This window comes from Natator depressus, chromosome 7, assembly GCF_965152275.1.
Source record: "Natator depressus isolate rNatDep1 chromosome 7, rNatDep2.hap1, whole genome shotgun sequence".
NCBI classification, from domain to species: Eukaryota; Metazoa; Chordata; order Testudines; family Cheloniidae; genus Natator; species Natator depressus.
Window position 1 is genome coordinate 61,427,531 of NC_134240.1, and position 22,802 is coordinate 61,450,332.

Sequence of the window (22,802 nt, forward strand, 5' to 3'; positions counted from 1 at the left end):
CCGACTGGTTTATGAATGTTATAATTCTTGACATCTGATTTGTGTCCATTTATTCTTTTACGTAGAGACTGTCTAGTTTGCCCAATGTACATGGCAGAGGGGCATTGCTGGCACATGATGGCATATATCACATTGGTAGATGTGCAGGTGAATGAGCCTCTGATAGTTTGGCTGATGTTATTAGGCCCTGTGATGGTGTCCCCTGAATAGATATGTGGACACAGTTGGCAACGGGCTTTGTTGCAAGGATAGGTTCCTGGGGTAGTGGTTGTGTTGTGTGGTATGTGGTTGCTGGTGAGTATTCGCTTCAGGTTGGGGGGCTGTCTGTAGGCAAGGACTGGCCTGTCTCCCAAGATTTGTGAGAGTGTTGGGTCGTCCTTCAGGATAGGTTGTAGATCCTTGATTGGAGGGGTTTTAGTTGGGGGCTGAAGGTGACGGCTAGTGGCGTTCTGTTATTTTCTTTGTTAGGCCTGTCCTGTAGTAGGTGACTTCTGGGAACTCTTCTGGCTCTATCAATCTGTTTCTTCACTTCCGCAGGTGGGTATTGTAGTTGTAAGAATGCTTGACAGAGATCTTGTAGGTGTTTTTCTCTGTCTGAGGGGTTGGAGCAAATGCGGTTGTATCGCAGAGCTTGGCTGTAGACAATGGATCGTGTGGTGTGGTCAGGGTGAAAGCTGGAGGCATGTAGGTAGGAATAGCGGTCAGTAGGTTTCCGGTATAGGATGGTGTTTATGTGAGCATCGCTTATTAGCACTGTAGTGTCCAGGAAGCGGATCTCTTGTGTGGACTGGACCAGGCTGAGGTTGATGGTGGGATGGAAATTGTTGAAATCGTGGTGGAATTCCTCAAGGGCTTCTTTTCCATGGGTCCAGATGATGAAAGATGGGGAAAGTTGTTTCTGAGGCCACTTTCTATAAGCCATTACCCTCTGATCCCACTGAGAGTTACCAAAAGAAACTACAGCATTTGCTCAAGAAACTCCCTGAAAAAGCACAAGATCAAATCCGCACAGACACACCCCTGGAACCCCAACCTGGGATATTCTATCTGCTACCCAAGATCCATAAACCTGGAAATCCTGGGCGCCCCATCATCTCAGGCATTGGCACCCTTACAACAGGATTGTCTGGCTATGAAGACTCCCTCCGCAGGCCCTACGCTACATAATCCACAGAGACCTCCCTACCAACACTACAAAAAGAAGGATTCTAGGTGGACTCCTCCTGAAGGTTGAGACAGCAGACTGGACTTCTACATAGAGTGCTTCCGCCGACGGTGCACGGGCTGAAATTGTGGAAAAGCAGCATCACTTGCCCCACAACCTCAGCCATGCAGAACACAGTGCCATCCACAGCCTCAGAAACAACTCTGACATCATAATCAAAAAGGCTGACAAAGGAGGTGCTGTTGTCATCATGAATAGGTTGGAATATGAACAAGAAGCTGCTCGGCAGCTCTCCAACACCACTTTCTGTAAGCCATTACCCTCTGATCCCACTGAGAGTTACCAAAAGAAACTACAGCATTTGCTCAAGAAACTCCCTGAAAAAGCACAAGATCAAATCCGCACAGACACACCGCTGGAACCCCGACCTGGGGTATTCTATCTACTACCCAAGATCCATAAACCTGGAAATCCTGGGCGCCCCATCATCTCAGGCATTGGCACCCTGACAGCAGGATTGTCTGGCTATGTAGACTTCCTCCTCAGGCCCTACACTACCAGCACTCCCAGCTACTTTCGAGACACCACTGACTTCCTGAGGAAACTACAATCCATCAGTGATCTTCCTGATAACACCATCCTGGCCACTATGGATGTAGAAGCCCTCTACACCAACATTCCACACAAAGATGGACTACAAGCCGTCAAGAACACTATCCCCAATAATGTCACGGCTAACCTGGTGGCTGAACTTTGTGACTTTGTCCTTACCCATAACTATTTTACATTTGGGGACAATGTATACTTTCAAATCAGCGGCACTGCTATGGATACCCGCATGGCCCCACAGTATGCCAACATTTTTATGGCTGACTTAGAGCAACGCTTCCTCAGCTCTTGTCCCCTAACGCCCCTACTCTACTTGCGCTGTATTGATGACATCTTCATCATCTGGACCCATGGAAAAGAAGCCCTTGAGGAATTCCACCATGATTTCAACAATTTCCATCCCACCATCAACCTCAGCCTGGTCCAGTCCACACAAGAGATCCGCTTCCTGGACACTACAGTGCTAATAAGCGATGCTCACATAAACACCACCCTATACCGGAAACCTACTGACCGCTATTCCTACCTACATGCCTCCAGCTTTCACCCTGACCACACCACACGATCCATTGTCTACAGCCAAGCTCTGCGATACAACCGCATTTGCTCCAACCCCTCAGACAGAGACAAACACCTACAAGATCTCTGTCAAGCATTCTTACAACTACAATACCCACCTGCAGAAGTGAAGAAACAGATTGATAGAGCCAGAAGAGTTCCCAGAAGTCACCTACTACAGGACAGGCCTAACAAAGAAAATAACAGAACGCCACTAGCCGTCACCTTCAGCCCCCAACTAAAACCCCTCCAATCAAGGATCTACAACCTATCCTGAAGGACGACCCAACACTCTCACAAATCTTGGGAGACAGGCCAGTCCTTGCCTACAGACAGCCCCCCAACCTGAAGCGAATACTCACCAGCAACCACATACCACACAACACAACCACTAACCCAGGAACCTATCCTTGCAACAAAGCCCGTTGTCAACTGTGTCCACATATCTATTCAGGGGACACCATCACAGGGCCTAATAACATCAGCCACACTATCAGAGGCTCATTCACCTGCACATCTACCAGTGTGATATATGCCATCATGTGCCAGCAATGCCCCTCTGCCATGTACATTGGGCAAACTGGACAGTCTCTACGTAAAAGAATAAATGGACACAAATCAGATGTCAAGAATTATAACATTCATAAACCAGTCAGAGAACACTTCAATCTCTCTGGTCACTCGATTTCTGATCTCAAAGTGACTATCCTTCAACAAAAAAACTTCGAAAACAGACTCCAACGAGAGACTGCTGAATTGGAATTAATTTGCAAATTGGATACAATTAACTTAGGCTTGAATAGAGACTGGGAATGGTTGATTCATTATAAAAAGTAACCTATTTCCCCTTGTTTATTCCTTTCCCCCTCCCACTGTTCCTCAGATGTTCTTGTTAAACCCTGGATTTGTGCTGGAAATGGCCCACCTTGATTATCATACACATTCTAAGGAGAGTGATCACTTTAGATAAGCTATTACCAGCAGGAGAGTGTGGTGGGGGGAGAGAAGACCTTTTGTAGTGATAAACACCCATTTTTTCATGGTCTGTGTGTATAAAAACATCTTCTGTATTTTCCACAATATGCATCCGATGAAGTGAGCTGTAGCTCACGAAAGCTTATGCTCAAATAAATTGGTTAGTCTCTAAGGTGCCACAAGTACTCCTTTTCTTTTTAGGTTCATCTGGTTTTTGTACATTGCAAATTGTAGGGCTGTGAAACCCACGCGGGGGGATGGTTTCAGAGTCCAAGTTCCAGCCCAAACCTGAACATCTACACAGCTGTTTTTAGTACTGTAGTGTGAGCCCGGGTCTGAAGATGGAGGCTCTGAGATTTCCTGCCATGGTTTTAAAATGCAGTGTAGGTATACCCTAAGTGGCCAGATTCACTACTGGGTCTCTACGCTGGCATAAAAAAGCATAGACGCAAGCAGAGTCCTCTGATTATGGAAAGTTTACCAGGAGAGGAGGCTGTGTCAGTGGAAAATGCTGCATCCTCCCCTCTACCCTGGGTTTCATATGGGCATATTGCTAATCACAGAGGTGGGTGGTAATCACTAGGCATGTGCAGGGCAGCCAAGGTATGAGCTGATTAAGGGGCTCATGCAAAGCACCTTGAAGTTAATGAAAGGACTCCCATTGACTTCTCTGGGCTTTGACAGAGGCCATATGTGCATCCTTTGAACAACCTTCAGCAGCAGAGCTCCTGTAGAGTTCCAGCTGCAGTTTACGCTTGCCGGCCCACAACACAAGCATCAAGGTGGGAGATGATGTGGCAACACTAAAATCCCTGTAGGGCACAAGCATCCTGGCTGGCACTGAGAAGTATGATTATGCCTCACGCCACCAGCATTAGTGAACTGCTCAGTAAACTTACTGATGATATTAATAGTACAAACATGCTTTGCAATAAAAAAATACTTCGTAAACATTAACTGATTCATTGCTGAGATAACAGGGATGATGTGGGGTTTATTCTGTCCTTTGCTCTTGTAGACTTGTTTCACAGGTATTCTTTTATAGTTTTTTTTTTAGTTCTTTTTGCTCGAGAGCATAGCTGCACACAGCACCTTCATTTCAGCAGGAAATGACTACTAAAGCAGTGCGAAACCGCCCCCATCGCTTACCCACATCATCCAGTCAGTGCAAAGTTGCATTGTTTGTGTGAGTGTCCACCCATAAATGATTGTATAAACTCAGGCTGAGGAAAATGCACACACAACTGAGTGATCCTTAAAGAAATTGAGTGCAGTAAATATAAAGGAAACAAGAGGAATGGAGATAGCAATAACAGCACTGCTACTCTTGAGTGCATACTTGTTTTAGCCTTCATGCTGGTGATTAGAAAATAAGAAGCTTTGTAACAAGGTTTTTTATATAGTCAGTGAAAAGTATTCACCATTTAGCACGTGAAACATTTTATAAACAGAGTGAAAATAGACTTCCGAAACCTTTTATTCATGATCTCATGGTTTTGTCATTCTGTGGAAGTAAAAATATTGACATTTACCAGGCTGCTTGTTCCAGCTTTCTGATCTCCTGCAGTTTATTTTTATAACAACCTTATTGATGGGCCTCTTACCCAGCTCTCTAGGTTTAACTGAGTTGAGTCGATTTGTTACCAGGGCTTCAGGTAGCTGTTACAGAACAAGCAAGACATCCTAATAAAGCTGTAAACATGTTTACTCAAACGTGGTATTGATTTTACTTGGAGAGGGAGAAGCTAGTGCTTAGCATGGTGTCAGGATGGATGAATTTAACTGCAGTTTTTCATTGTCATCTGTCATGGTTGTGAAACACTAAGTAAAGCTGCGAGAGGATAATTAGAATTGCTAGAAATTTAGCCCCTAAAATCAGTTAACCGCTTGGGATTTTTGTAGTTTAATTAGTTTTTATTAAAACTTTCCTCTAGTGGTATAATCAGAAAGGCACTTCTAATGTGCTTTCAGCTACAGTGAGAATGCAAGGTTGCCACTTGTTAGATCTACGTTTTAAACAAATGATTTTGTTGAGAGGGATGAGTAACTTTTTTTCTTTCACGTGTAATTAGCCCAGCACTGGTTTGTCTTACGCATTGTAACAGTGTGCCAAGCTGCATTGCTAAAATTCTACCTGTGTTGCCTGATCTAATGATTTTGCATTGATTGTTTAAGAATTCCCAATTGATTCCCTCAGATTAACACTCTGAGGTTTGACAGGTTTCACTTCCAAGATTAGACCCAGAGTTATTAGAGTTAGGGTTAAATTGGAAACCCCAATGTGCACAATTGCAACACTCACACTTAGGAAAAAGCTTTTGAATTTGAAGTAGTTTTATTAACACAATTTGTAAACACACAAAAGTTCTAAGCCAAACAAGAATGTAACAGTAATCCAATAGTAACTCAGTATTACTCAGTAATAATACTCAATAGTAACTGTCATACGCATACTCACACAATTCTTGTGGAGACCTAGGGCAGGGAGACAGGTGGTGGCCCACAAGATCCTAACCTGCTTCATGAGGTCCTAACCTATCTGTGGCATTCCAAAAGACTCCGGTGATCGAGGTCTTACTTGTCTAAGCCAGGGGTCGGCAACGTTTCAGAAGCGGTGTGCCGAGTCTTCATTTATTCACTCTAATTTAAGGTTTTGCGTGCCAGTAATACATTTTAACATTTTTAGAAGGTCTCTTTCTATAAGTCTATAATATATAACTAAACTATGGTTGTATGTAAAGTAAATAAGGTTTTTAAAATGTTTAAGAAGCTTCATATAAAATTAAATTAAAATGCAGAGCCCCCCCAGACCGGTGGCCAGGACCCGGGCAGTGTTTGTGCCACTGAAAGGCGGTACGCATGCCATAGGTTGTCTACCCCTGGTCTAAGCCATGGTTAGCCCTGTTGTAGTATCTGATGGCTGCAATGAATATTCATGTGAGCATTTGAGCTCCTTTGCTCGTAACTAACTTCCTCACCATCATATTGTTGGGGTATCCTTATTCTACATGTTAGTATATTAATTACCTTAAATGTATACATCCATTGGTTACTATAGCAATCCTGCAGTTAAGCATTTGCTAATTTTCCTATCCTAAAATACCCAAACTGGAATCAACTGACTTTTTGCAGTTACCTGTTAGCGTTTTATACAGACTTTCAGTAAAACTGTTTATTGCAAAATTATCTCTTATGCCATCTTGTGACTTAGGGTCACTGTTGGTCAACTTACTTATGCTAAGGTTTATAGGCCTAATTTCCTTCTACTGAATGCTTAAGCTAGTATCTTACAGGTCTGTGCCTGTAGACTTCTTGCATTACTGCCTTATACCTATATCAGGGATCGGCAACCTTTGGCCCGTGGCCCGCCACGGTAATCCCCCTGGCGGGCCGGTTTGTTTACCTGCCGCATCCGCAGGTTCAGACGATCGCAGCTCCCACTGGCCACGATTTGCCACTCCAGGCCAATGGGGGCTGCCGGAAGCGGCAGGCAGCACGTCCCTTGGCCCACGCCGCTTCCCGCAGCCCCCATTGGCCTGGAGTGGCGAATCGCGGCCAGTGGGACCTGCGATCGTCTGAACCTGCGGATGCAGCAGGCAAACAAACCGGCCCGGCCCGCTAGGGGGCTTACCCTGGTGGGCCGCAGGCCAAAGATTGCCGATCCCTGACCTATATCTTACTTTTAGGCTTAAAAGTAAACTTTAAACTTATACTTTAACCCATAGATGACACCTTTAATAAAAAATATTTCTATTTAGAATAGCCGACTGTCAGTTTGATAGATGGGCAGGGCTTCTGGCTTACCCCAATTCTTGGCTGTAATATCCACCATTTGCCACAGAAATGAAAGAGGAGAACCACAGCATGTCTAAGTACAGTTGTTCAGCGACTACATTGCAGAAACATCTTATGCCAAATACTTTTACAGAATCTAGGTTGGCTGGCTGATTTCTTGGCACCAGCTTTGCTAACCAGCTGATCACAATTGACCAGATTTGTGTTACCATAACATTATCCCATGCCAGTAGCACTAACAGACTTACAGAAAAGTGCAGCAGTATTGGCTAAAAGGTTGTAAATGGTTTGATGCTAGAGTACTACTTCCTTAAAACTACATCCTCCCTAATTCTTTTTGTCATTGCTGGCCTGAATGGCTAGTGGAATCATATAAGAATAGATTTTTATTTTAGACTGATTTGGTAGGTGGAGAAATATCTGGGAGGATCAGGATGCAGACTTTTTTTAAGGATCATGCTGCTCTTGCGTAGGGTTTGTTAGTCTTCCAGTTGACACATCTGATAACTGCTTTTTCTGTCTACCTTTTTTATTTAAAGGAAAAAATTCACTTTGCTTTGGGCGTTTTACTAAAGTTTTCACGGTGTGAGGAGGAATAAAATGTGACATACTTGTGGGGGAACCCATCTCAAAAATAGTGTTCTTATAAGAATGGCAACCCAGGAGCTCCCTGTCAGAGACTTCAAGCCAGTTTCCAGCCAATTTTAGTAATTAACAGTCATTAAAATTAATTGTCAAGTTTACAATTTGAAATTAAATGTTTGGCTTTCAATATAAGCTGGTTTTAGGTGTTGTTAAACCATTACTAAAGCAGAGCAAAACTATTTTGAAATCTCAGCTCTAGCTGATGTCATCGCACTAGCACTAGACCCTTATTCAGAGATGTCAATGGTAATTTTGGAACAAAACCTTTTTAAAATACATTGATTATAGTGACAATTGCTCCTGACACAGTGGGTTTGGAACTTCCATATAGCTGACCACAGTAAAATGAATGCAGTTTTCCTTTAATGATGCTGAAGTTCAGTTCTGCTCTCAAAAGTAACTAAGTAAAAACAGCTATTGCTCCCTCAGTCTTTTCAGAGTTTGTATTAATAAAGCTGTGAGGGAGTGAACTGGATTTTATTCCTGCTTGTGATCATCAAGAGCATGATTTTCTAGGTTCCAGTCAGTTATACCCATGCAAAACCATTTGACGACAGTTGGGAGTATGACATCACAGGTGTCACTGAGGGCATAAATGGTAGACAATAATATTATGCTGGTTCCATTGAGGGCCTAATTTGGCCTGCAGAAGCTTTATGTCTGATGACGATGTGCCAGGAGGAAAGAAACCAACTTGACTTTCATATCCCATGTTGAGCCTGCAGGGCTGGAAGTTAGAAAAACTGTCTTAATACTTGTAAAATTGAGTACAGACAGCATGGAAATCGTTGAGAGACAATAAAGATAGTACTCAGTGATATCAGAGACACTTTTCAGAGCCAAACTGCATTTTAGCTCCTGGGTAGATAGAAGCCCTGCAATTCTCTTTAGGAAATAAAATTGGGCCGTTAAAGCTGTTGATGTTTTCCCATAACCATTTCCATTGGCTGAGAATTTGTGCACAGCTTTGTTTTGTACCCTTGTGAGGTACAAAATTTGGTTTTTCAAACACCATTTTATTGAACACAATTCCAACTGAGTTGCTGTAATGAATAAGGGTAAGATTGTCACTTGTTCAGCATGTCTGTGTGGGTGTGGTGGGGAGAAGGCACCTCTTACTCCCCTGCATGAGCTACCCAGATCCCTGATTATAGTAGGGAGGCAGAGCAATCACCATGGATCTGCTATTCCCACCTCCTCCACACACACTCCAAAGAGAGGTGGTAGAGCAGGGGCAAGCAATGAGTGGGGCCTTGACTCTGGTTCCTCCCCCAACACTCTGGCCAGCAGAGGTTTCTATTAAAGTGTGCGATGTATCCATGTGTTTGGACTCTGGAAAAATGCTACTGGCAATATCATCCGCACAGTGGCGCTGGAACATTTTTAGTAGTAGGGGTGCTGAAAGGCACCCCCCTTACTCCTGTCCGTGCCTCTCCCCTTCCCCCAAAGCTGGGACTGAGAGCCGAGCTGTGTCTCTGGGGGGGGGAGACCCGGTCAGAGGTAAGGGGGGCTGAGACTATGGCCGCAGCTGGGGGCGGGTGTGGGGCCAGGAGCAGAGCCCTGGGAGTGGAAGCATGTGAGCGGGAGGTGGGGCTGAGCGTGTGACCCCAGGCACTCGGCCAGCGGCGGTAGTTGGGAAGTGGAGTCCTGGGCGGAGGGCCAAGAGCAGGGCCCCAGGCATAGAGCAAGCGGCTGGGGAGCAGGGCCAGCCCCCGGGACCTGAGCCGGGGAGTGGAGCTCTGGGCGTGGGGCCAGTGGCCCCAAATAAAACCTGGGGGTGCTGAAGCCCGCATCCTACTTCCCGCGCCTATCATCTGCAATTAGAAAATAAGTCTAAACAATATTTAGACAAAAATGCATTGTATTCTCTAAGGCTGATTTGATAGAATATACAAGGCCAGATTCTCAGGTCTAGCTGAGCTTTTCTTGGTTAGGGAGTTGTGCCACCTTTGCACTGCACTGAGCGTGAGGGAAGCCAAGAAACTGGCTCTGCCCTGGCATAAATTAGAATAGTTGCTCACGCCTTAGAGGCCAGTCCCATGACCCAGAATCACAGAAGGATAACCATGCCCATTATGCCCATGTGGGACTAAGAGCAAGTGACACGTAATCAGTACATAGGGGATGGAGAGAGGCTGAGGATACGGGCCAAGGTTGGAGTCATGCTGGAATGCTCCGGAATGCTGTGCTGGCACTTTTGGGGGGAACTAATGGTGTTCCAGTACTATCACATACTGGAAGTACATTCTTGCACTTCTTTTTCTAGGACTGGAGTACTGGATAGGTCCCACAGTATTTGCAGTACAGAACATATCACACTGGAGAACCCAAACCCAGAATTATATTTGAATTTGATTGCCTTTTATTGAGTATACTTAAAAGGCCACTCTGCAGCTAAAGCAGTCTGCCTGACTGAGTTCTTTGTTTTTCTACTAAACCAAGAGTGCTTTCTGGTGCTTCCCTAGGGTCTACTTTGCTAACTGCCTATGTTTAGTATGTGCTATACTTATATGCTTGTGATTTATGTGTTTGCATTATTACTTGATGTGATATTACTTCTGATGCTGCGCCATTCTCCTTTGTCATTCCTATAAAAAATAAATAATTTTTAAAAGAAACTTTCAAGATTAGATATTGATCTGGGGCAAACTTTCCACAGCAGATTCTACACATTACACAAGTAGCAGTTGAACTAGGACCTTGAGTCTGCTCTCAGTTACTTCAGTGTGAATCTAATCAGGAGTAGCTCCATTGAAGTCAGTGGAAATACACTGGTCTAAAACTGTGGTAAGCTGAAAGGCAGTCAGGCCCTAGAGGTAGTTCATATTAAATGATATTTCATTTCTTAAGATCCTTCACATACCTTGGGTTCCTTATTTTCATAAATATTCAAAGTATTGACCTTCAACAAAGAGTATGATTTTCTTTTTTATATAAAGCCCTTTCTGGACTCATGCTCTTTACGAAGCTGAGAGTTGTATGTATTTTTTGAGGCCTGCACAATACATTTCTTAGACTTACTGATTTAGAAATGGACATTCTTAATTGCCTAATTTTACGTATGGACACACTAGCACTCAAGTTTTAACCACCCAGAAACTCACTGGCAAGCTCATGCCTCCCAGGCAGTTCAGATGTAGTGACTGACATTCCCTGTGTATCCAGGACGGGTTCTACTAAGAATACAAGCGAATTTAATGGAGAGCAGACTATTTTAATTGCATTATTCAGAAACCATCTGATTTCTACCAGACATGGGTTTTGAATTTCAGAACTATTATCCAAACCTGGTTGCTGGATGGACCCTCCTGCCACCAGTCAGGGGGTATGTCAGCCTCAGACTGCCACTGCTGGCAGTGCTCATGGCACAATTCCTCTTCACTTGTTAAGGCTCTCATCCTTGTGTATTGAAGACTTCTGACTTTCACTTACATTTATGGCCTCAGAGTTTGTCAGTGACGTCATATCTGTGAAACTGTAGCTAACTTATGGCTCAGGTTTCCCTGGAAAAATACTGATTTTAAAACACACCCAGAATCTTTCATGGTTGTCAAGCTGTCAACCAAAACACCTACGTTCCAGCATCTCACGCATTCCATTGGAAAATCTGTGGTATCTGACTAATAGAACCTGTGGCTTTTATATAAAAAGCCCTGCTTTTCTCCATGTCAGTGGCATTTAGAGATGACATTGAGGATCAGTTAAGCCTTTTTTCACGGTTGGTTATGATGGGGAGAGGTTAGAACCTACTTAGTCATTGACAGTGGTCTTTTTGGCTCATTGGTATTGTCCACAGTTCTTGAGATTCTTTGTGTTTCATGTTTTATGTGTTTTTTGTATTATAAATTGATCTCTAAATTACTAACAGGCATTATTACACAAGATAGAATGTTTTTTTTGTGTTCTAAAATAGGGTTGAACATCCCATGAGGAGTAAATATTTAATACAGGTTAAATGAAAATAATCTTCCTTTAGGGCTTTAGAGTATTGCACTAAAATGTAGGTAGTTTATTTTCATAGTAACCAAGCTGAATATAAAAAACATATAGGGTTCTCTCAAAAGAGAACTAGTGGAATGTGTCATTCTCTTTGAACCAGAATTTCTGATAAGTCGGAAGATGGTAGATTTGAGCTACTTTTATGAGATGTGATTTGAGACTAATCTTGCACTGTCGAAACACAGAGGCAGCCTGAACGTGACATGGGGACTTTAAAGAGTGAAAATGGAGGTCAAGAGTAAAAGGATGGGTGAAAGCCTTACAGAATCTGTTTGGGTTTACCTTAATTACCTTAATTGACTGGCTGAGGGTGCTTTTGCTCCTGTGCTTGGATGGGAAAGGGAGAACCCAACCTGTGACATCTGAGATGCTTTTTAAAAAAGGTCAAACTACTTGGTAAGAGTAGAAAATGTTTACCAAATATTGTGGGGTTGGTTCTGATTATTTAATTTATTTCTTCCCATTTCAAGCCATGTTGAATTCTAGTTTTCAAATGTATTTTATTTCCTATCTGCAGTAAGTATTGTCAGTCTGTTAACCATGTTGTTGCTTTGTGCTGATGCATGTATGCAGATCACGGACAAGAGTTTCCAAAATGAAGCTGGGATTTTCAAAGCACCTAAGGGAGTTATTCACCTAATTCCCAGTGGCGCCTAGCTCTTTTAGGCTCCTTTGAAAAACCCCAGCCAAGGAGATTAAAGTTAGGCTTTTGAGTCCACATAGAGGCACTTAAACAGGTGGAGCTGATTTTCAAAAGTGCTGAACTCCTCTTGCTTTCAGGTTTTGTAGGCAGTGGTTATGGTAGTTGGTAGCCATTGGTAGCTAGATATGTGTCCTGATTGGTCAACATTCTGGAAAATGGGGCCACTTATTTAGATGCCTAAGTTCAAACTACAGAGTTCAATTTAAGGCACCCAGTTTTTAAAATCTTGATTCCTCTTTCCCTAATGAGTAGGGAACAACAGCTGCCATCTAAATTTTCTGATCAGTTTAAAATTTCTCATTTGATTTTGCTTTGGACACCTACATCTATGAATAAAGTTAACATTTATGCTCTTAAGCAGTTTGCTTTCTTAAAAGGAACACATTGTCCAGAGGTAAGTTGGTGGGCCTGTAAATGCAGCCGATATGAAAAGTAGAAACTCTCCAATAGGAAGAGTTGCTTCTACTTTTTTAAATGGGATTAGAGGTACCAGCAGCTCCCCCTGAAAGAAGGGGAGAACTAGGAAGTGTGATCCTTTTTGTTTGAAGTCACTAATAAAAAAAAACAACCTTGATAGTTATACCATTTGCTTGAAGCCACCAGGTGGAAGCTTTAAATAAAAATAAGTAAGGCCCCAGTTTAGCAAGTTACTTAAACATGGGCCTGAGTTTAAATTTAACTTCAGTGGGACTACTAATATGCTTAGAATTAAGCATATGTTAAGTGCTTTGCCAAATTAGGGACTATATGATATACTCAAAATCTAACTATTTTCTTCACTCTCTCTCCATTCTTTTGTTCTGTAGGCTTTCTCTCTCAGCTTGTCTATGACCGACTGCTGACAGAGTGCATCCGAGCCGGACATTATGCAGCCAGCGTGATCATAAAGCGTTCTGGTTGTACTTTCCCAGAAAAGCCTGACTTCCACTGATACCAATGAATCGGAGGGATCAAGGGAAACTCTTATGTTTATGGGATTGCTGCCTAAATATTTCCTACTTCCCCTTTCTCACCCTCCCAATTACCTGCATCAAGGCTTCTGTACTTCTGTTCACTTTATGCTATACAAAACATATATTGCTATGGTATTTTCCTATTCATCCTACCATAATGTCTCACTAGTCTTAATTTAGGGATTACAGTGCTATATGACGCTTATTCTCTTATCAACTTGGAAAAGTTGTATTATTTACATAGGTTACAAGAGAAGTCTCATGTAGATGCCACAGCTGATTAACTCTGTTAAAACACTTCTACAGAAACCTCTAGTTTGTGTTTCATCATCGCCAAATCCTGCTCATCTTATTCATATGTAAAATCAGCAGGCCTGACATTCATCTCACAATGGTGTAAATCAATAATAACTCTTCCTAAATCAATGGTGATTGTCCAGTGTTAAAAGTAGTGTAAGTTTGAAGAGAATCAGGCCCAAGAGATCTACTTGTGTAAGTATAACATGCAAGATCTGCTCAGTCCTGTTTCCAATCAAGTTAATAGATGTTTTGCCAGTAATTCAAAGGCCTCATCCGAAGTCCATGTTTCAGTCCATTATTAAGAGTCTTTCCATTGATGTCTGTGGGTTTGGATCAGGCAGTATTTTCTAGCAGGATCTGACCCTTAATTTGTAAATTCATTTGCATCTCTCAGACTGGCCAGTAAGACAGGCACTCTCAGTGATTCTGAGGCAGAGACATGATCTCATGATAGGATCTAGCTGTACATTTTATATCTGTCTCCTCAGTGTAAGCTTTTTAAAGGCTGAATTTAATTAAGATACAAACACATAGTGAAAATGAGGTACAGAAATATTTATGCAGGATGTCTTGTCAGGATATGCCAAATGGAATCTCTTAAACGCACACTTTTAAACTTGTAATTTACTTTGGATAATGAAACAATATGCCGGATTTTATTTGTATTACAGTATTCAAAAGAGATTGTCTGACACTTGCCTTCATTACTTTGCTATGTAATTTGGTATTGATGAATAAAAAATTGTCATATAGTAATTCCCTGGCCTTTTGTTGCCAAGAACACAGTGAGAATAGTGCAGTGTGCGTTCAACCTTCCTGCACAGATCTTATTAAACCAGGGGCCAGGAAGCAGGTGCTCAACCCACATTATATGATGGAGCTTGAGATTTTATTTGCAACTTTAAGTGTCCAGACTGACACAGGGTTCAGTCTCAGGAATTTGCTCATCATTAAGGAAGGAAGTGGTTGTGTATTTTCTCATCAGTGTAGTGTTCTCACCACAGAAGAGATGAGAAGTTAGTAGCTAAGGTTCAATGAACCACCAAAGGGCGTCACAAACAGATGCAGTCTTGCATTCTCCTGAGTGCAGAGACTACTCTCTGCTAGCACATGCTGGGGTGCTATGCACCCCAAAGAGAGTGGGGGGGAGGCAAGACCATGATCCTGTGCATGGGCCAAGGAAGCTGGTTGGCTGCAGAGGAGAGCAGGCTCCACCTTCAAAACAAATGGTACAGAGGGCACTTCTGCCTACACACCAGGGAACTCCAGGAGGCACAGTACTTCCCAAAGCACACTTTTCAGTCGTGACTTGGGAGGGAGGGATAGCTCAGTGGTTTGAGCATTGGCCTGCTAAACCCAGGGTTGTGAGTTCAATCCTTCAGGGGGCCATTTAGGGATCTGGGGAGTTGGGGATTGGTCCTGCTTTGAGCAGGGGGTTGGACTAGATGACCTCCTGAGGTCCCTTCCAACCCTGATATTCTATGATTCTATGACTCCACTGTCCCCAGTGAGCTGGTGCCAAATGAGCACAATCTATACTTAAAGGATTTAGTGAGACTTAAGAAATGGACAGGGTAGAGGCAGGCTCTCTTCAGTTCTGTTAATACAACTATGTGTATTTACAATTGACACCTTCTGACTTCACAGCTTCTAATCTTCCACTGTTAACTCATAAGATTTCACACTTAGGGCTTGTCTACACTTGGCGCTATTCCTAAATAACTCCATGAGGGGACACTCTCATTCTGGAATAAGAGTAGCTTGTTGCTGTGTAGCTTAACACAGATATCATCTTGTAACCAGGAATTTGTGTGGCAGTTGGGAAAATGGTTAAATCTGACATTGCTATTACTCGGCACTCAGTGACATGTTCCATTCCCTTTTGTAACACCTTCATTCCATGTAATCCCTGTTCCACCCAGAGAGTTATGATTCATTTAAAACAACAGAATTTACAATGGATATGCTCCCCATTTCATATTAATTACATTCAGTTTCAATGGTGAAAGAGGTCTGGTCTATTAAGATCCACAGGATATGGAATATATTTTACATTTCATATATATATATAGCGTGAGTTTCTTCATTTTAGTACAAAGAGCAGAGGAGTTCGGGTCTTAGGTTCTATTCCCAGTTCTGGCACTGAGCTACTGTGAGAGCTTGGACTGTTGACACTTTAGCTGTTTTTGTCAATCCAGCTAACGAGACTAGCTTGAAACCCATGGGACCAAAGCCAACTACATCATCAGAATCTGACCCAGTATGTTTAGTTCCTCAATATCTGGAAATCGTAGGACGATGCATGAATACTTAGAAATAGCTTGCCAAGCTATGCTAAGTAACTTCCAAAGGTACTGTCAGCTGTTTTCCTTCAGAATTCCTTTCAGCATCTGTTTCTTTTTTTTGCTTACCTCCACTGGAAGATTTTTGTCCATATAATGGTTACTGGTGCCATCCCTGGCCTGTCTCTATAAGTATTCTTTTTCTCCAGTTTGTCCTCTACTGACCACCTCGATGTAAGAATGGGCTTCCTGAAAAACATGCCATCAAAGACTTGTCAAGCTCTGACATGTGCAATTGTCTGAAATCCCAGCTCTGCCAGATGAACTCAGGTGAGTCTGACTCTGAACTTGAATCATCATTCAAAGCCAGAGTCCTCAGATCAGGACAGTGTCAGGAGGGTACCCCTTTGAAACACACCACTTATTAACCATTGGCCCCAGTGCTTACCCAGCTAAAACTCCCATTGACTGCAAATAATTTTACTCAACATTACACAATTTGGGCTTCAACTGATACCATTGAAGTTAATGGGAGTTATGCCATTGAGCAAAATGGTCCATTATTCAGAGAGGCAGCATAATCCATGTACTCCACTGGTTTGGGAGTAGGACTAGGAATCAGGCTACCTGGGTCCTGTTTCCATCTCAGCCATTGATTCACTGTGTGATCTTGGACAAGTCACTTCACCGCTCTATACCCCAGTATCCCCAATGGATAAAGTAGTGCACCCTTGAGTACAATAGTATTGGCAATATCATTCATTGTATCTTTTCCTTGACTTGCCTTTTATAGTTATAATTGCTTTTTCTTGTAGCAGCTATGTGCCCCATATATTTTTTAAGAGAGGATAGTGTTAAGTGTTACACCTTGTTTTGGGGGAAGAATAAAGCTTCATCTTCAAATATTCTAGCTGGAAATTACAATAGAAATACAAGCTATTGAAATATGACAAGTTTGGGAACAATGTCTAATTTAGAGTGTCTTAACCACAGTTTTAGCAGAGAAATGTAAATTAAAAGTGTGATGCCATGTTCGGGATTTAAATGAAATCACCCTGCAAAGGATTTATAGCAATCAGCGCTCATGAGCATTAGGATTATGGCTTCTTGTGCTGTTCCTTTTCAGTGATCATGTGATTGGCCTGTTGTTAAATATAGCTCTCATGTAGTGAATTGAGACAGGCATGGGAAAGGTAGGAATACTTCCCTTTAACCCGATGGAGTTCAGAGGTGTTAGAGATTATACAATTCATTAGTCTTTACAAAAGATCAAAGGGAAAGAGTATCTTAATTTGGGCACTGACTGCTACTGTCTGAGCGTTTTACATAGATTAAATGGAAAATGAACATGTGCAGTACTAACTGCGTGTATTAAGGCAGGAGCCTATTGTTTTATATCTCTCTAACTCACTGAGCACTTCCTGGAGATAATTCTCACGCTTAAGACCTTTTGAGATAGTTATTTCTATTGTGACTTGTTCAGCAACCAAATGACTCAGAGGTTAGTGCCTAAGCATCTTCCTCTTGGTCTAATCCCTTGCAAGGGCTTCTCTGAGCACTATTGTTAATCTAAAAAGAATGCTAACTGACTTCTATGGCAAACATTATTCAGTTTATGCTTTAAATATTTCCTGCAGAGGCCAACAAAAATTCTGCTTTTTAAATGCAGACCTTTGGGTGCCCCTTGTGTAGTATCTTTTTTTAAAGATTAGAACAAAAATGACAGAGTTAAAATGCTGAAAATCTGTATTTAAAACAAAGCTGCACCATCTAACCCTGAGGGCCACTCAAAGTGGACAGCTAAAAACCACCGCACCAGTAGAGTTAATTCTGTGTTAATAACAGTGAATGTTACACAGACCCTGTTCCTATTAGATGCACAATGTATCATTGCATGTCAGGGATTCAGAGATGGAGGAGAAATATTCTCTTATCAAGACATGTAATAACCAGGCTCATTACAAAATGAAAACCAAATAAACATACTTTGAAAAAGCAGCAAGTCTTTTGTGTCCTATTTTTGTCAGGTCTCACCAGAGTTGGTGAGAAAACTCTTGTTTGTGTCAATGGCCTTGACAGGCCTTGCATGCCTAATGACAGGATGGGAAGAGAGATGGACAGATAGATCTGAATAGCAGTACGGTGGGTTTCTTTTCAGTGTGATTAGAGCATGGGATTCCTGTGTGCTGAGATGAAGTATAGCCCTGCTGCACAGTCCAAATATTTAATGCTGTTCTAACTATCCCCTGGTTATTGGATTGTGACAGTTAATAGCCATCAGCTGCCAAACCCACTGAACAGTTTGGTTCCCTAAAAGAAAATGAAAAGTTAAAAATGAAGCCAAGTCAGACCAGACACCTACAAATCAGAAATGTGCTATAGCTTAGCAGGCAAATCATCTCCAAAGTTCAGCCTGCCGTCGACCTGAGCTGCTGCTCAAATCAGAGACAGAGGGCTGGGAATCAATCATGCCTAGCTTCCATTCCCAACTTTGTGATGGACTGCTGTACACATTTTGACAAAATGCATCACCGCTCTGTGCCTCTGTTTCCCTATCTGTAAAAGTGGGATACTACTACTTACCTCTTAGTGCTCTCTGTAAAGCACTTTAAGATCTTCTTATTAAAGGCTGTAAAGAAACATCAGCGATGATAGTTCTAAACATCCCAAGTGATTGGTTCAGTATAAATGCATAGCTATATGGAGGCATCACTAGATTAAATTTAAAAGGCCAAATTGTGCACTGACTAAACCCTGCAACCCATGGAGTTGCATGAGATGTAAATCAGTGTAGAATTTTTCCCAAAAAGAAGTTCTGTATGGCTGCGGTTAAATAAAAACAACATCTGGTGGAATGCTTAAAAGGGACACAGTCAGTTTGAAAAAAGCACACTTCACTATGAACAGTATTTTACCTACTGTTGTTACAAGTAACATGGAATTTTATGAAAAAGATTATTCAGAGAAATTTTATATATTGAATATATTACTGTGCGCATTTACTGCACTTTGTGGAGAGTGAATGTCACTGTTTTTACTATATAGTCACTGAGTTTTTGGTTTTTATGGGGTTTCATACAGCAACAGTGGAGAGAGAAACATTAAAAACAAATAGATAAATGCAGCTGTAAACCCACAAAACATTGGTCGAGGGACTCAGTGGCAGGGGGTAGCACCTACTCTGAAATCTGTTTTTAAAATCAATTGGATTGGAAACTGAGGGTGGCTCTTTTCAACACCCATCTTGTTATTAACATACCCACTGGAGAGTGCACCAAACTCTCCCATCTATCCCTAAGCTGTCATTTAGGCAGCAGTTATAATGCTACTAAATAACTTATTTCCATTTATAGTGTTGGCACCTCCACAGCAGAGGTAAGCCCCTCTAACTGAATATATTTTACAGAGCAAGTTGTTTCTTTCCAATCACAATGGTCCTCCCAGACATGAAGGCTATTGGAATCGCTGCCTGTGGATCAGCAGAGTATAAATGGAATGACGAATACAAGTGCAATAGAGAATTGTGTGATATAACTCCAAAGGCACCATCTATCTGTGGGATTATACCAGATGGAAGTATTTATTTTAGAAATTGCATTGCTTGAAAATGTAATTTATAATCACTGTGCTGGGCCGGGGAACCATAGGGGTGCTTGCTGTGTAAAGCTCTAACTCAGGGAGGTAGTGTTAAAAACCTCTGACTGGCGTACCCAAGGTGTGGCTTAGAGGGCCTCAAAAGCAGCCAGCTGCTGCTGCTTTCCTGCAGGGTAAAGACAAAGCTGATCTTCTTTTGTTGGTGGAGAATGTCAGCGACCAATGATTCCATGTCATCTACAAAGGATGGTACACACACACACAAATAATAGGGCTGCTGGTGTTTGTGTCAGATAGTGAAATGTACAGTAGAACCTCAGAGTTACAAACTGACCAGTCAACCACACACCTGATCTGGAACTGTAAGTACACCATCAGGTAGCAGCAGCGACCCGCCCCCTCCCTCCCCAAAAAACAAATACAGTAGAGTGCTGTGGTAAACATAAACTACTAAAAAAATAAAGGGAAAGTAGCATTTTTCTTCTGCATACTGAAGTTTCAAAGCTGTATTAAGTCAGTTGTAAACTTTTGAAAGACCAACCATAACATTTTGTTCAGAGTTACAAGGTGTTTGTAACTTCTGAGGTTCTACTATACATTTATTGATGCAACCTTTGGATTCCATCAACGGCCAGAGATGTCCCCACACTGCACAGTTTAGGCGGCCTGGCTTTAGGGAAGGGTGTGCCCTGGATGCATATTGCCTTAAAAATGTGTTTATACTCTAAAAAAAGAAAAAAAAATACTATACAGTGCCTCCTGAAGGTCCATGTTTATTGAATCCCAGTGCTTTCCAGATCAATGAACGCTCCTCCGTATGCATGTAAGAAGATTTTTCTTAACTGCCAACTCTGTAAATTTAACTTAGTTTCCAGCAGCTGAGGATCAGCCTCTCAATTCCTATCAGTGCTCCACTGGATGTGCTCTTTTGAATGCAGGTGGTTTCCTTTCTTCTTGTGCACCATAACCCACAATCTTGTGTGGCTCAAAATGGGATCCCCTAGAGCATATTTGGTTTTATCTGATCCTCAGAAATAGTTCTCCCCTGAGAACAGGCCTCTGGAGCTTGCCTTCACTTAAAAAACAAAAAAAGTCACGATGAGTTTGAGGAGTTGTGCTAACTAACAGTTTTATCCTACTGGAGCTACAGCTCTACCCACAGCCAGCTGACACAATGTTAAACACACCCCTAACTGCAAATCCATGTTTAATACCATTTTAGTTACCTCAATGCCTCACGTGTTTTAACATGATCTCATTTTCCCTGAGAAGCTCTGGTCTTTTCTGATACTCGAGATGGAGACATTTTTCCAGTGTCCAAGTAATTTCCCTTGACACTGTCTCCCTCTCACTCTTTACTGGTCCAGGTATCATACTGGACTATCAAGGGATGCTGAAATTAGACAACCCTGGCAAAAAGGCCAATGAGATTTTTAATGACAAGTTCACCATCACACAATGCCTCTTAAAACTATAGTGATCCATTGGCTCAGTACTGTCTGAGTGCAACCCAGCAAATTACTAGCCTCACTTCCTACAGTATTGTAATTGTCCCTTGGAGGTCATGTACTGAGCCAGCCTAACACTGTGGTGTCTAATGGGATCAGAGCACAAGGTGTATTTCCCTATATCCCTGCTTTACAGCGTGATGATGTTGTTTAGTACAAGCAGCAGAGAGGGTCACCTATTTCCCCCAAAATTCTGCTGATGAAAGGAAACAACAGACCACTATGCACAAATCTCATGCCTCCCAATTCTGCTAGTAACCTGGCTGAACATTTTATTTCCTTTATTATTTGCTTCCGCTCTATAAAACCATAGTTACTAATATTCACTTTTAAAGGTGAGCCACACAAGAATTGGGCGTTCACACAGGACTCTTACTGGCTGCCGTTCCTGCTGACAGAAAAGACGGCAAGAGTCAAGATTTTGAATGAAGGACAAATGTCACATATGCCAAGTGCTACAGAGGACAAATGTGGAATACAAAATATGTTTAATTGCTGAGTTAATTATCTCACTAAAGTCTAACTGTTGTTTTTGGCACTTCCTTCCCCCTACCCGCACTCAGTTTACTTTTATCAGAAAAATTTTTAAAAAATCAATGTCAAGAAAAACGTAATTATATTCATACTAATCTGAAGTGTTTTCTCATTTGTGTACTGCAGTCTGATATGTTTTATCTCTTTCTTTCCAATTATAGCACTGGAAATTGCTTGCTAAATCTAGGACTTAAGAGCAAAAGGAAGAAAGAAAGAAAGAAAACCAAATAAAAAAAACCAAAACATGCTTCTCACCAAACAAGAATTATTCCTAATGACAAAACTTCTGAAATTTCCTTTTAGATAATACATGAATAGCCAGGAATGAATTGGGTCAACAGGAACTTCATTAAAATCCAACAGAGAAAACAATATCTTTCATGTGAATAATTTGGAATGATTGGGTAAAGATGAGGCATTATTATAAGATTGCTTTCTGCTCCACAAGCCAGAAATATCCAGGCTCTTCCTTGCTGAAGTGTGAAAGCATTTTGTAAACAGTTCTAGTTAGTCCTGAGTGTCAGATGATTGTGCTACTTAATGAACTGCTGCTCATTCTGAGTTAAATTCATCCCTTCCCTTCACAAAGGCCTGGTAATTGGGCTTGGTCTGAGGCACTTTGAGCAGCGGAAACGTCTCCTCACTCGAACTCACATAGGTTATAGTGCTGCACTGTAAGCCACCTGCAGTCACTGCTTCAGCCTATGGGTACGGCTACACTGCAATCGAATAGTGGAGCACCCACAGGGGGACACAGCTCAATTAACCTCAGTTACTGCACAAGGTGAGTAACCCGCTCTTGCAGTTTGCCGAAGCATACCTGCGCTAGCTTTCATCTAACGAGCATGGCTAAAAACAGTCGCAGAGGCATGGGCTTCACTGTGGGCTAGAAGCACAAATATGCACCCAGGGTTCTGAGCGGCTTGTACAGCTCATGCTGAAGCCCGTGCTGCCACAGTTTCACTGCTATCATTAGCCTTGCTAGCTAGAGCATGGGTCTGAATACCTGAGCTGCAGTCACACCTCCACTGGCAGTGTACACATATCCTGTGGGCTGGAATGGCAACTCCATGACCTCTGCACAGCATTTTGGGCCACTGGATACATAGAAGCACAGATCCTATAGCAATTGCCCTGCTCCATGGTCTTTATGCTTCCTTATCTGAAGTTGAGACCTCTACA

At 42.1% G+C, this 22,802-nt stretch overlaps 1 protein-coding gene across 5 annotated transcripts in view; it reads left to right on the forward strand.

The window, feature by feature from the left end:
• ADK (adenosine kinase) overlaps window positions 1-17,991 on the forward strand; it is a 568,464-nt gene extending 550,473 nt beyond the window's left edge. For 2 of the 5 annotated variants that reach the window (XM_074958635.1, XM_074958634.1), the window contains one exon: window positions 13,256-15,022. In XM_074958635.1, the coding sequence (XP_074814736.1) occupies window positions 13,256-13,380 (125 nt within the window). In that variant the 3' untranslated portion in view covers window positions 13,381-15,022. Of the gene's footprint in view, window positions 1-13,255 lie in introns of all 5 variants that reach the window. The other 3 variants (XM_074958637.1, XM_074958633.1, XM_074958636.1) reach the window with 3 other exon arrangements.
• Window positions 17,992-22,802: the final 4,811 nt, after the last annotated feature.